General features: G+C 43.9%; 1 protein-coding gene across 9 annotated transcripts in view; it reads right to left on the bottom strand.

The window, feature by feature from the left end:
* The window catches only part of QKI (QKI, KH domain containing RNA binding), a 149,364-nt gene extending 136,570 nt beyond the window's left edge, over positions 1 to 12,794 (bottom strand). For 7 of the 9 annotated variants that reach the window (XM_040058510.2, XM_058419869.1, XM_040058505.2 and 4 more), the window contains exon 1: positions 12,545 to 12,794. In XM_040058510.2, the coding sequence (XP_039914444.1) occupies positions 12,545 to 12,686 (142 nt within the window). In that variant the 5' untranslated portion in view covers positions 12,687 to 12,794. Of the gene's footprint in view, positions 1 to 10,119; positions 10,598 to 12,544 lie in introns of those variants that run through there. The other 2 variants (XM_058419872.1, XM_058419871.1) reach the window with 2 other exon arrangements.
* Positions 12,795 to 14,646: the final 1,852 nt, after the last annotated feature.

The raw sequence follows: 14,646 nt of genomic DNA, 5'->3' as shown, positions 1-14,646 counted from the left end.
GAATAAATGCAGATAGGTGAAACAAGTTTCAATTCATATAATGGCCAACACAATTTTATTTTGGGACCTCATTGAAGTTTCTTGCTTCAAATTTTTACTTCAGCCCATGGCCAAGAACAATTACTACAATGCAAATGCCCTTAAATCGGTGGTCTTCAACCTTTTGCACCTACATAACACCAAGAGTTTCCCCCCAAAAAAAGTGAAGGCTCAGTGTAACCTACTTAAATCTCCCAGTAACAGATTTCCTTTTTCTTTGTTATCTGCAGCAACTCTTCATATGCAGTGAATCTGCAAACAGTAGATTGAAAAACACCGTTCTGGTAACTCATACGGCGTTTCATTTACCTCCATTAACTTTGCTAACAAAATAGATGCTCTTTTTTTCTTCTCTTTCTACTTCAGAGAGAAAGTGGTCTCAAAGGTCTCACGTCAAAGACTATTTTGTTTTCATGCAATTTCCAAATACAACCCCTTCAGTTTGGGAAAAAAATTCTCTTTGATGTTACTTTTTGTGCCAGTGATTGCACAGTTTTGCTGATGGTGCTGTAAAATGAAATATACCTGCTTTCTAAGTCTTTGCTATGCCAGAAAAGGTATGAACAAGGAATGGCTAGAGTGGCTCAGTCTGACAAGCACGAGAAAAAATAACATAGATTGCACTGGAAAAACACACTACACGCAGAGGAAATCTTGATTAGATTGTAGAAAGATTAACTTCAATATAAATATCTCCATCTCTCTTAGATGCAATGTATAATCTCATAACATTTGAAAGCTAAGTAAATCGTTGTGTTATTTTTAAAATTAGTAACAGTTTCTGAGCAAAAAGACACCTCAGAGCTCAAGAAAATATATTATAATTTTTCTGTTCCTTTCATGTAATAATCAATTTAGCAATTTCAAACCAACATACAATAAAATTTTTGCAGTTACTTATACAGTAATGTGTTTTTAAAATGTACTGTGTCCTTTCTATTGATTTTTTCACTATACCAGTATTGATAGGTGCACAATATTGCACCCATATTTGCGGCATTAAGTCTCATTAATTAGCTCAACAGACTGGAAATAATCCAGATTTCATTCCTAGCAATATTTACTCTTTCACTTTCCATGAAGGGAAAAAAAAGTCCCAACTTTCCAAGGCGGGGGGGTGTGGGAAAAGATAAAAGCTTATAGCAGCATTTTTTCCAACTATATTACATCCTATGAGAAACTACTCACCCATGACTAGACTAAGAAAAAAGCTCCTTAAATGTTAGTGCTTTATTAGTATCCTGTCTTTTCTCTGAAATTTAAGACAAAGAGCATGCAATAAAAGTTTGAAGGAGACATCACAATATATTTCCGATTATTTACTAACATATTTTAGTTATTAACAACTGCTGAAAACTTTCAGCAGCCCAGATGCTCATTCCAAAAAAATGTACTAGAAATGTAGTTTAATCTGTGCAGTAATTTATGCTATAATATACCATTATACTATACTAGTTATGGCTGCTATACAACATAGTGAAATGTTTGACACAGATTCCAGAACTGAATTGTGCTCAGGGTTCAGAAAGCCTGTACATACAGGTTTAGTAACTTTAAGTCAGTCACGAGGCAGAAAAAAAATCCATATGAAGAGCCTCAGCAAAGTAAAAAACTCGAGTATTATTACTTTAAACTGTTCTCCATGTTTGAAGAGTTCAACAATTTGACACAACAAAAAGCAGTCAAAAACAATTCTGGTACAAACCATACTAAACGGGATTAGAAAGACCTGTGCACATGACAAAAACCACTTAGTTATGCTATTAGGCTGATAGAAGAAAATCCCCTCTCAGAATCTCAACTATTTTCTTTATCCTGGAGGGGAAAAAAATTAAAAACTGAAAGTAATCAGTAGCTGAAGTAACAAAGTAACTGAAAGCTGTGAGATCTAAGAAAGGCTAACACAGAACTCGAAGGGAAATTCAGTTCCGAACATACTAAATTTGCCTCAAAGTTAATTTATCCTATTTTTTGAAGCCAAATAAGGTTGCTGACGTTGCAAAGATCACGAGAAGTCCACAAGTCCGTCTTCAAAACTTAACTCACGTTTATCAGTGCCAAAGACCGATGTAAACCTTTTTCAATGAATGAAAAACCAGCTGTCCATCTGTCATTTCTAGCTGTTGAGTTCAGTAACCCTTTTGGATCGTAGAAGGGACACGTTACCTTCCTATTCAGCCGAGTGCGAGCGTGCGGTCCCTCCTCACGTAATTACTCAGCGCACACCTAAACACCCACTGCCATCCCTCAACAGCCCAGCGCTGGCTGGAGCAGCCATCTCCTGCAGCATCCATCTCTCCCCAATTCATCATCGTCAGCTTTCTCGCTGACACTCTTCCGAGCTGCCTAGCTGATGAATTGCTCTGTTATTCATCCTATGTTAATCCGAGGCTGACGCAAGAATACCTTGCCGAAGACACTTGACAGTATTAAAACTCAGCACTACCAAGTGCCCCCAGTGTGCATTAAACCTCCCATTTGGAACCAACGTGATTCCTCATGAATAGTTATGAATAACATACAGTCACTAAATCAATAGGCACTAAGTTTATGTACCTCGTCACCTATAGACAAAGCTTCCACACAGTCCCTTGTTTCCCTGGAAGCTACACCCGAATTATCAGAAGTTGGAAGTACTTTGATCTATATACAATTTAACCTCAATTAACACAATAATTAAGATGATATAGAGAAGCTTTCCCCCTCCTCCCACTCAAAATGTCAGTATGTATCTTAAATGCCACAGGTCACTAAAAAAGTTTTGAAGTTCGTAACTGTAATAAGCTTTTCTCAAGAAGGCAATTTATCTTTTTTCTCCCTTATAAGGTGGATTTGATCTTTAAGTAATGTTTTTTCTGGTGTTTATTTTTGTGTTTTTTGGTTTTGGGTTTTGTTTTTTTTTTTCCCCATAAAGGATTACGCTAGTCTTGTCAGAAAAATAAAATTTATCCAGAGAATGAACACAAAACCATGGCAAGAAATTTCAAAATACGCCTCAAATATCTGTAAACATGTTATTAGAACAGCTAAATATAATTCCCTTCTAAACACAATTACAGTCACGGATTTTATACCTAAAATACTAAAGTATTGTTCTTCCTCTGAAGATGTTTTAATACGCATATAATCGATCTTCCTGGCAGAATCTTCGTTAGAATTCATTTGTGAACCCTACCACATCATCTGCGCTCAGATTTTGTTCCAGTCTATTTGAGCACAAAGTTGATAGAACTAAGTGAAAAGTGGGAACAAAAGAACGCGCATAACAAGTCTTGCTTCAGGTTGATTCAGAGGCAGTATCAGATTTCCATAAAAGCCTCAAGTGATTTAAAGCAGCAGTAATTCCCTCGTAAACTGACTGTGTACGAGCCTCTCTGACTATACTTATCTTTATAGATGATAAGATACTTAAGCAATTAAAGAACTATCAACAACTTGTCTCTACCAATGTCTAACACAGACCACGTTCTCACTGCACAGCCGATCTTTACAGCGAAAACATCACACTTTAAACAAGACAGCTGGGCATATTACAGCATTTCAACCTTCAACTTTAACACACAAACCAACTGTTACGGGAACACGGCCGACAGCAGATTGTACGTGCAGTATTTAGGCAAAGTTATTTTGTAAGTTTGGGCGGGGATTGATGACTGTGACAACTTTCTGAGAAATTGTCCACGTTTTTTTATGCCGGAGGGGTGCAGCTCATGCTCCTTCGAATTGAGACAAACTAAAACTAACTAAAAGCAGTATGATCAGCAACACAGTTCAAAAGAGAACAGCATCGGGTCAGAGAACTTTTTTCTTCTGTTCGACTCCTCCTCCCTGTTCCTGCAAAGAAACCTAAGATATTCACAGCAAAGAGAAGTAGATTTGGCCTGCCCTGCCTCTAGAAACTGAAAATTGTGCACCAACTTTTAATATAATTATTTGCAGGTTATCAGATTAAGCTGCATTGAGAAGACTATTAACTGATTTCCTACTGCTTCGAAGTCTGATAAAATGGAAGTATTATGCAACATGAGCTGAATATTTTAGTTCAGCTGCCATTTAAACTTATGAAGCACAACATTAGGGTTGTATTAATACCTGTGCTAGCAAATCAATTGCTTATTTTTTTAAATTTCAGGCACCCACACATCAATGAAAAAAATATACCATAGCTAGGAAAGGACATTTTGACCAACTAATGGCTACAGAGATTTCTAAATCAGTTCTTTAATCGGAATTAGGAAAAAAGCCACGTAGGTTCATTATCTCAACAGCTAAAGGGTTGAAAGAATTCAGCAAAGTCTGACTTCCATCTAGTGTCAGCTAGTCTGCAAATAAGCACATCCTTAAAATTCTGAATGGACCAGATGCACAATCAGTTGACATCAATTAGGAGCTTCTGACTTTTAAGTAAATGTTTAAGCAAATGCACTTTCCTCCCCAAGGCACTGCTCTACATCTTCAGTATCGAGCTACCTCAGCCACCGTGCCAGCACAGCTGCTCTGAGATCACACACGGGGAGTGAGATCACAGCCCTGATCCATCTGAAAAGAAAGCCAGCACCACACAAAAACAAACTCAAAAAAACCCCTGACTGGTACAGAATATCAGCTGACCTTTTAAGCCAGAAACTGATCCACCAGATAAGAGTATAAAATACTGTATTATCTTTCCCTGCCTCTGCTCTGACATCAGCAGCCATTCTGATGCATTACTCCCTGATTACCTAGAAGTAACTTCCCAGCAAAGTATCAAGATTTTAATTGTTTGACATGCCGCGATGATTTCACTTGTGACATCAAGTCTTAAAGAAATGTCAACATCTGTAAGGTTATACACCACAGGAAGAGTTAACTATTCCAGCAATTCATATCCTCAAATTTCAATGAGTTATCATGCAAACCGCTTCATGGTTTATCCCTCCTAAAAAAGGGTATCTGAGGACCTCTCTGCATGGGCACTTCCCAGAGCACTGCAATTATAGTACAAAGTATCAAAACCTTGCTCTGGTACCCCTTACACTGGAAAAAGAGAAAATCCCTCCAACTACAGAATGGAGTAAAGTAAAATTATTTAAGTGCAGCTGCAAAACAGTCAAAAATATTTTTAAAAGCAATTAAAAAAATTGACTTTCAGGGTGCTACTCAACTATGCACCACCAAAAACATCAAAACATCAATAGCTGCCATTTCCCTTCAAGAGAACGATTTTATGCACTGAACTGAAAAACAAAATTTACTATGTGACACCAAGTATGAAAAAAAAAAGAATAAATTCTCAAATGAAAATAACTGAAAACGTATTTTCAATTTCTACTCGCTACTCCAAACCACAAGAATAAAATAAATAAAAAACCCAGCTAGCTTTACCACACTCATTCCAACCACTAACTTTGCTAACGTAACTGCAGAGATCAAAAAAGCTGCAACTTCTAGTGCCAAACTCAGACAACAGAGGTTTCTGTAACACAACTCCAACTTGAGCTGTCTTCTTGTTCTCAGACACGCAGCCAGTCTGCAAAAGACACTTTCTAATGGAAGCGAGAATAACACAGTGGAGGACGGCTCTGCGAATGAAGCCAGATATTATTTCTCTTTAATGCTGTCACAGCTGTTTTGTTCATTCATGCATAAATTGTCTCAAAAAATTGAAGCTCTGCTATTAAAAAGCTAACTCCACTTCTATTAAACGTTTCCAAGAAAAACAACCAAAAGAAACACAAACTTGGACATTACTTTAAGTGTACAGGGTTATACAGGATATTGTCTAAAGTCAAAAGTAAAAATGTAATGTTGCCTAACTTTCAGCAACCCCACTGTTTGTCTCAGCAAAGCAAAGGTATATAATTCAGACTATAAACATTATACCTATTATCTGTTTCAGGATTCCAACAGTAATTTCAATGTCCCTTACAGACACAGATCTTTCTGCTAGCAAGCCACAGACAATAGCTTGTGTGGTACTTTTACTGACCTAACTAACTGCACGGTGAAATTAAAAACACTAGCAGTTTTACTGTTCCTACTAGTTTTCTTAGCACTGGGTTATTAAACTTCAATGAAATGCCAAAAGCAACAGGAGATTTGCATTCTGACTAAAATCAGTACAGTAAAATTCACACAGCCGGAATGAAAAGCTCTGAGTTATGTTTCAATAAAGACAAGGGTCAGTGAATGAGGGCATTTCATTAGCTCACAGCTTTCCTGGCAAGGCATTTCCCCCATCTCCCCCTCTCCCACTCCCCAACACTCCAAATAAGCAGTCCAATATAAACCCATCAGTTTCCATGGCAGACTCCTGCTGTACTTCAATCAGCCTGAGCTGTCAGGATGGTCTGGTAATTAATGTTAACACAGGTCCATCCTGTGAGCCACAGAAATATACCAAATCAGCATCTAATAATACATCTAATTTGTAATAAACACAATAATTTGCATGATAACTAATAGGATACCTGCATCCGTGTGCATTCTCAAAAATGGAGAACGTTTTATGGTTACAGAGAGTAATTACAGTTCAAACATACTTGCTCTTCTAACAAAGTCTACACAATTCAAATCATTGTAAGCATCCCATTCCTGACCTGGCACTGTATAGTGTACTAAAAGGAATCAAAGTTTTAATCTAAGAATGACTGAAACAGATAACCAGTCAAAAACATTACTAACCCACAAAAGTAACCATCCATTTCATGTCTAGCCTTCTCTTCACACCCACAGCACTAATCCACTTCTATCTGTTGATTCATGTAAACTTCACTTTCATCATCAGGACATTCTAAGTGTTCTCTTAAAATCTACAGAGTTTTTCTCAGGTCATGGTGGTTGGTTTAGAGGGGTTTTTTTCCCCCATTTTACTATATTATTAACCAACATACCGCCAGTTCTTTGCCTTGTGGGTCACAAAAGTGTTGTGTGCCACTCCCCGATCTAATCTGCACTTGGTCAGTTGTTTCTAACCACAGCAAGGGATTTTTATATGACACCACTTATTTTACAGATGACTGACTTCAATTTCAGATACAACTCAATTTCATCCTTAATGAACAAGTTGCACTAAACAAAAACGAGTATTTCCAACAGGCCTCACCCAGTTTAACAAGCCAGCTGCTCCTGTATTGAACTATGTCTACCGTGGTTACTCTTAGTTTAAAAAAAAAAAAAAAAAAAAAAGAAAACAGATATTTTAACAATCAACTATTGGTAAGCAACAGCGAACAAACCACTTTCAAAGCATGAGCTTAAAATAACTGTTCTACTAACTTAAAACTTGTATCAGTTAAAAAAAATACCCTTTTTCAAGTTACATGCCAGGTGACTGCAACCCTATAAATACTGCAGATACAGCTCCAAAAATAATGTCTTTTAAAAAGAACTGAACTACTGCCGTTTTAAACGTTTTTCCACAAGCCAAAAAACCCGCCACACTGTTTCTTAAGTGCAATGGAGCTTTTGGTTTGGCATTATAAGAGGCTGTGCTGAGGTATTAAAGCCGCTCCCTCCCCCCTGCCAAAAAATAACCAAACACTCGCACCTCAAAATAGCTCTTACATGGTTTCTGAAGACAAGTTCTAGAAGCATTGCCACCTTGTTATTACAACACATTCATAAATCAGAAAAACGCCTAAGACCACTAAGTTTTAAGAAATAATTGAAGAACCAAATTCCAAAGAGTACTAATGATAAAGAGCACACAAGCAGTACTCAATACTCTTCTGGCATGCTGCTTTGACAATTTTAACATTAATACACCAAGTTGAAAAATTAGTCTGAGACTCACTGGGCAAGCGCCTTTCGTAAGGCCTTTATCCCAAAGAATATTCATTTCTGGATATTGCATTAAGCAGCACATTTTTTAATGAATTAATGGGGGGTCTGTTGCAAGATCTGATACAACTGAAAAAACTGACATGCTAATGTGGCCAGTGCCCCTCCATCAAATCTGACAGGTCAGCAAAAGCCTAGCTAAGCATAGGCTACATTTACATAATCACAAACAATAAGGTCATGTACCAAAGTAACTAGATAACTTCCCAGAGAGAACTCATTTACAACACCAGAACACAGTACTTCAGCCCTACTTCACACAGACGTTTTCATTATTACAACCAGACTGACGCAAAAACTGCACTCTTGGGCACACAGCTCTCCAAGACCACAAGCACTTTTCTCAGTGAGAAAACTAAACAGAGAGAGAAACATTCACAAAAAATTTATCCTCATATCGCCTACTTGGATGTTTTTACACTGCTTGTTATACCTGGTAGACAGAAAGAGGCAGCCTGTTTAACACAAAATTAGATTTACTTCCAATAGCTAGATGCGGGGTTTATTTTACATTTAAAGTTAGACACGCTTTTAAGAAGGGAAGACGTAAGTTTTTGAGGCACTGGTTACTGAGGAAAAATGAATCCTTGATAAAGTCCGCTTCAATCTCTTTATGAAAACAGTTCAGACCACAGGACTGATCTGTGTACATTCCGATCAGGTGCGACAGTTTAAGCACTTACAGGTTATAGAGAACAAAACGTAAACTTAAAAATTAGGCTACTCAGATCTCAGTTAATAGTTCAGGCACTTTAGTTCACAGCCTGCTGAAAAAATACAAGTGAAGTACCTCATTAATTTCAATCTGTCAGCATGCTACTGAGGAGTTTGAAATACCCAAGTTTTTTAAAAATAGTGCAAGAAAACAGGTACAACTCCATTCACTGTCCACGAAAGGGATTATTAAAATATACAAGTTGTCAAAGAAAAAAATTCTAACTTAACATCATAAAAGTTAGTATCTCAAAAGCTTAAGGAAAAAAAAAAATTAAAAAAAAAAAAAATCAGGTCACATTTGATGGTGCAAACAATTACAGGAAATACAGCCTATTCCACATTCAGGAAAAGCCCTCTCTTCCCACAGGTTTGCACTAGTCTGATAAAAACAATTCAGCTTCCTAGTTATTATGATGTGCTCTTTAAACATCCTTGTTAATCCACAGAAGCCTTATTTACACACAAGTTAAAAGCACACATATGGAAAAATAACTGTAACCTAAACAAAACGGTAACTTTCACATTTTATGAAAGTAGTTATTAAAAAAAAAAAGGCTCCTCAATGCACTTTGTACATTTAAGCTAATCTTCAAGAACAAAATGCTGTAAGACAGAGACTTATTTACTAAGTTAAGCACTAAAATTTTCCAAGATCAAAAAGCAGGATTGATTTCAGAAAGGAAAACATGCTTTGGATCATACACACAGCATAGAAATGGCCACCCAAAAAGCAGATGTACATTCTGTAGCCTAACCAGATTAGATGTACTGTTCACCTAAACCCACAGGTCTCTTTCCATCTCTGGCAGCATACAACTACAAGAAGTAACCACAACAGAAGCCCATTTGAGTTCTGTTTTTAAATACTGGCATGTAACAATAAATAAATAATAATTAAAAAAACTATCCTAGCATTCCAGAAGGGAAAGCAATCCTACCTTTTATTTGTTTGAATTCTTAGGGTTGTGACTTTACTTCTTCATTTTGATCAGCACACAAAATAGAAGACAATGGTTGATCATAATATTATTCTTCTCAAGCATAAACAAAACCTTCAGGAAAATGGTTGTATTATAACTTAAAAATAAAACCCCACCTATCTAAAGCACACAACAACAAACTAGAAGAAGCAAATCAAATTACAGGGTGGAGGGGGCAAAGAATGTGAACCCTGTAACTTTATTTTTAGATTATATATACCTATATATACACGCACTTGCCCCAAATACTTGGTACTCTCAAGGGTGCCAGGAAACAACCGATGAAACCATGAAATAATACGCTTTTCAGTAAGCAAGTTAAATCCTGCAGACTTTTCCAGCAAGCCTGTAGTTTGCTATCACTAAGCCCCTCTGCTGGAGGGTGTCACTGGAGCATACAGTTCAAGATATTTAACACAGCCCATCACTGGTAACCAGGGTAAGTGTTTTACAGGGAAACAGCTGTTCCAGCCTCTGAACTGATCACTGCTACTGCCAATTCCACCTATGTAACAGTGCCTGCAAGCATACAGTACGTGGAGGTCCATGCAAATAGAGATACCTGCACAAATCCACAAGTATTTTGTCATTCTTTGGCGTCTTCTACCAGATTTGATAAATTTACTGCCCGTGTCAATAGTGGTGCCTGCGGACTCACGCCTCAGAAAAAAAAATAACTGGCGCCCCTTAGTGTTCAAATTCTGAAGTCTTGAAGCAATTTACTAGATTTGCATGAAACTTTTTTTTCAACATTCCAAAAAGTTTTCTGCCTCCACAATACTTCCACCCAATTGCCAACGTAAACAGGAAAAGCAGAAAAGCTTAAAGGGATAGCTGGCTTCTTCCAGAGACCATTTAGGAACACAGACTGTACTTCATTTGCTTTTCTTTTGAAGAAGAGAGTGAAGAATAGCTCCGACACAGTCCTTAAACTTTGTCAGCAAGAGTCTCGAGAGCCCTCGTTTTGGAACTCCAGTACTTTGCAAACAGACTTCCAGAGTTTTCAGTATTTCAAAATATATGACAAGATAGAAGTATTCTGGGAATTCCTTCTTCAGTGTCCTTTTCGCATCGGGAAATGCTTTTCTTCCTTTTGCCCTCTGAAAATAAAAAAACAGCTTCAGGCCTCCTCTGGCCAAATACGTAAAGTTGAAGAGATTCAGGAATTTAAAAACCCGTTATCAAGCCTCTGGAAGGCTCATTTGTGCTATAAAGGAGTCTTCTCGGTCAAGTTTCTTCTCTATGTTTATTGTAACTCTAACTATTCTGAAGAGGTTGTTCGCTCTGGTGACCAAGAACACAAGTTCTACATAGTTTTGCTTTTCACGTCCACATTTGCTCCAATATACATTCAAACTCCTCCAAGTGTCTTGAAAATAAAAATAGACTCTCCCATTATAATACTTCCCACAATCCATATTTCAGTACGTTTGGGTTGTTTTAAATTCCTCTATAGCTTATTTCAGAAGGTAGCATTTTCTCGACATGCTATTTTTGTGTCGTACTACAGTCGCTATCTCATTTTTACAGTCTTGGCAGAGGGCGGGGAGTTGTTCTACCAAATATAACCAGTTCTTTCATCTTCCGAGGTCAACAACTTCCCAAACTTCTTTTAGCGAGGAGGAATACATCCGCAAACAAGAACCCTAGCTCAAAAATCTCGAAAATCAGAACTTCAAACTAAGAACCCCAACAAGTTAAAACTGTACAAATAATTTATGGATATACCATATTCTATAAAGCTACCAAACAGATTAAGCAAACAAGTCTAACTTTCCAGAAAGCCTAGGTTGAAAGCCATAGGAAAGGAAACGCCTATTACAAGAAAAACAAACCCGTGAACCCGAGTACAAGGCGAATTTAAAATCCTAAGAACAAGTGTTTCACCTAATTTTTGATACACAGTGGGTCTGTTACTGTAGTGGGAAAACTATGGGACACAGGAAGTCCCCGGGTCGTACATTTGTTTTTAATTTCTAAAGCGTTATTATTTGTGAAATCTTAACCTTAAACAAAGTTATTAGGGGAAAAACTGGGGCTATAGGGGGGGCTCGCGCCGTGCCAGGAGCGGGTGCGGGGCTGGGGTGGACGTTTGGCAGGAGCAGACCGGGCAATTTCGTAATCCTTTTTGTTTCTCCCCCTTCAGTAAAGTCACACGTAGGAGTCTTTCAAGTGAAGTTTCTTTAAAAGGTAAGGACAGCTGAGAGAAGAATTTGCTCGCTTCCCTTGCGATATAGGAAAATCGTAATTAGTTTGTGGCCAGTCCGGGGTGGGGTAGATCTGGAGCCGAAGAAAGAGCTCAGCCCCCCTCCGCCTTAGTCATTCAAGCCCAAGCAGCTTCCAGAACAGCCCAATCTCGAAACCAAACACCCGCCGCCCCCCCCGGCGGGGGCCCTGGGGCCGGGCGGCGGAGCGCTCCGAGGGCGCCGGCAGGACCCCAGTGTCCCCCGCCGCCGCGGGAGGGAGGGATGGAGGGAGGGGAGCGCCAGCCGCCAGCCAGCCTTTCCCCTCCTCCCTGCCTTCCCCCAGAGCGCATTCCTGAGCTCCTCTCCTCGCTCCCTCCCCTCCGTGCCGTAGTTACCCTTCCCCCGGTTTAAGGGGATAGTGCGATAAAGGGTAAAAAGAAAAAAAAAAAAAAAAAAAGGAAAGAAAAAGAAAAAAGAAAAATAAGGGGGAAAACCCTCCGGGGGGATCGGGGACCCGCGCGTCCGGGGCTGCCTCTCCCCTCCCACTCGCTCCCCGAGTCCTCCGGCACCGCGCGACGGCGGCCAGGGCGGGGAGAGCCCGCACTTCCCCTTTGTTTTCGGCTCCCCAGCCGGGGCCGGGAGCGTGCGGAGAGCAGCGGGGAGAGCGGAACAGGCCCCGGGCCGGCCCCGCCGCCCGGCCGGGCCGGGCCGGGGGACCGAGCGAGAGCCCCGGGCCGGGGAAGGCAGGGCAGGGCGGCGGGGCGGGGGAGGGGGCGGCCGGGCGAGCGCTTTTGCTTTTACCTTCGTCCAGCAGCCTCTCGAGGTGGTTGAAGATCCCGCAGAAGTTGGGGAGGCTGCTCATCAGCTTCTTGTCGTTCATCAGCTGCATCAGGTAATCGGGGCTCGGCTTCGGCTTCTCCTTGGTTTCCATTTCCCCAACCATATTCCAAGCCCGCGCAGAGACGGCGAGCGCCCGCAGCAGCTCTGCCGAGCAACGCGACCGCGGCACGGGGCGCCCGGCTGGATCCGGGCGGGCAGGGAGGCGGTGGGGGAGGGGAGGGGGCGGGGAGGGGAGCTTCCCCGAGGAAGGAGGAGAAGGAGGAGGATTCAAATCCGGAGACAAACGCAGACCCGCCGCTGAGTCCCAGGAACAGAAGGGAAAAAAAAAAAAAAAAAAAAAAAAAAAAAAAAAAGAGGAAACTCGGTAGAAACCCCCGTGCAGGCTGCGCCCTCCTCTCCGGGCACAAGGACCCGCCGCCGCCTCTCGGTGCTGCCGCCGCTCCCCTGCTCCGTGCGCCCTCGGCCGGCGCAGTCCTCGGTGTGTCCCCCCTCCTCCTCCTCCCGCGCACACACACGCTGAGCCCGGCTCTCCTCTCGGCGCTGCCCCCTGTCTCCGCGGCGGGGGAGGGAGGGAGGGGACGCGCGGGGCGGGCGGGCGCTGCTGGCGCGGCTGCCGCTTCCGAGGAGCCGCCGCCGGTGTCTCCCCGCTGTTGCCGCCGCTGCTGCTGTTGTTGCCGCCGCGCTGCGCCTGGCGTGTCCTCCTCCTCCTCCTCCTCTCCTCCTCCCGCCCGCCCGCCCTCCCGCCGCCGCTGCTGCTGCTGCTGCCGCCGCCGCCGCCTGTAGCTGCTGAGTCTCAGCCTCGCCGCCGCCTCCTCACTTCTCCTCAGTTCGCTCCGGAGTTCGCTTCAGTTCAGGCTGCGCTGGCAGCAGCGGCGGCGGCGGCAGGAGGGGAGGGGGCAGGGCCCGCGGGGGTGGGACACGCCGGGGGCGGGACCAGGGGCGGGGCGGCCGCTGCCCGGCGGCGGCGGTAGCGCCGCTTGGCGGAGCCGCGGCTGTCCCTCCCTCCCTCCCTCCCTCCTTCCTTCCCTTCCGCTCCGGGGGCCCGGGGCGGTGGCGGCGGGGGGACAGCCGGCTTCCCGTGCGGCTCCCGCCCGGCCCCGCCGCGCGGAAACACGCGCGCGCGCACGGAACTCTCCCAAACAAAGTCGCGTCGCGGCGTCTCCGGGGCGGGGACGCGGTCACGTGCGCTCTTCCTCCGGGGGCGGGGAGAGCCCCGCCGGGGCGCGCGCGCTCCCGCCGCTCCGCGCGGCCCCGGTGTCGCGTGGCGGCGGCGGGGGGAGGGGGGGGCAGGTGTGCGCGGGGGCTGCGGCCGCGCGTGCGCGTGCGGGCGGTGGGCGGCGCGGACGGCGCGAGGAGCGGCTCCCGGTCGGTCCCGGGGCCGGGCGGGGAACGGGGGGTAAGCCGCCAGCGTGCCCCGGCAGCCGGCCAGTGACCGGCTCCGCGGCGGGGCGAGGAGGGAGAAACGGGGCCGCCGGTCGCCCCGGGATCGTCGGGTGGCCGCGGGCGGCCCCCGCGGGGCGCGGAGCGGCTCGGGGTCCGTCCGCGCTGGCGCTGCCCCGGGCGGGCGCGGCCGGCCCTTTCCCCCGACTGCGCAGCCCCTGCCCGGGCCGGATCCCGACCCGCTGAGCTCCTTTCCGCCCGAGCCTCCCCGGCAAGGCTGCGCGCCGCCCTCGTTGCTCGTAGGGCAGCGCCGCGTTTTGGCATCAGCCGTGACTTGTTTGACGGGTTTGGATGGGAAACGTGACGGGAGCAGCGGTGTCCGGCAGCCAGAACCAAAATTGCCGTGCTCCATCCACTGCAGCCGCAGAGGCAAAGCAGCGCGACGCGGTTGCTTGTACGTATTCCTCCTTCCCCATGCAGCTACCCGGTGCTCTTGCTCGGTGTTCAGCACTTAAGAGGCTGTCAGGAAGCTTTGAGGCAGTTTGCGGTAGCTTGGTAGAGCTTTTGTTACAAAGCTGGATGAAAATCGCTGCATTTTTCACGTAGCTCGCTGGAAACAGTCATATTTCATAGGACTAGGTCTAGGTATAAAGTCTAGTTAGTGCTTGAAGTTCTATAAAAAA

This window comes from Hirundo rustica, chromosome 3 (genome assembly GCF_015227805.2).
Source record: "Hirundo rustica isolate bHirRus1 chromosome 3, bHirRus1.pri.v3, whole genome shotgun sequence".
Lineage (NCBI taxonomy): Eukaryota > Metazoa > Chordata > Aves > Passeriformes > Hirundinidae > Hirundo > Hirundo rustica.
Note: the sequence above shows the minus strand (reverse complement) of the source record. Positions and strands in the feature narration are given on the sequence as shown.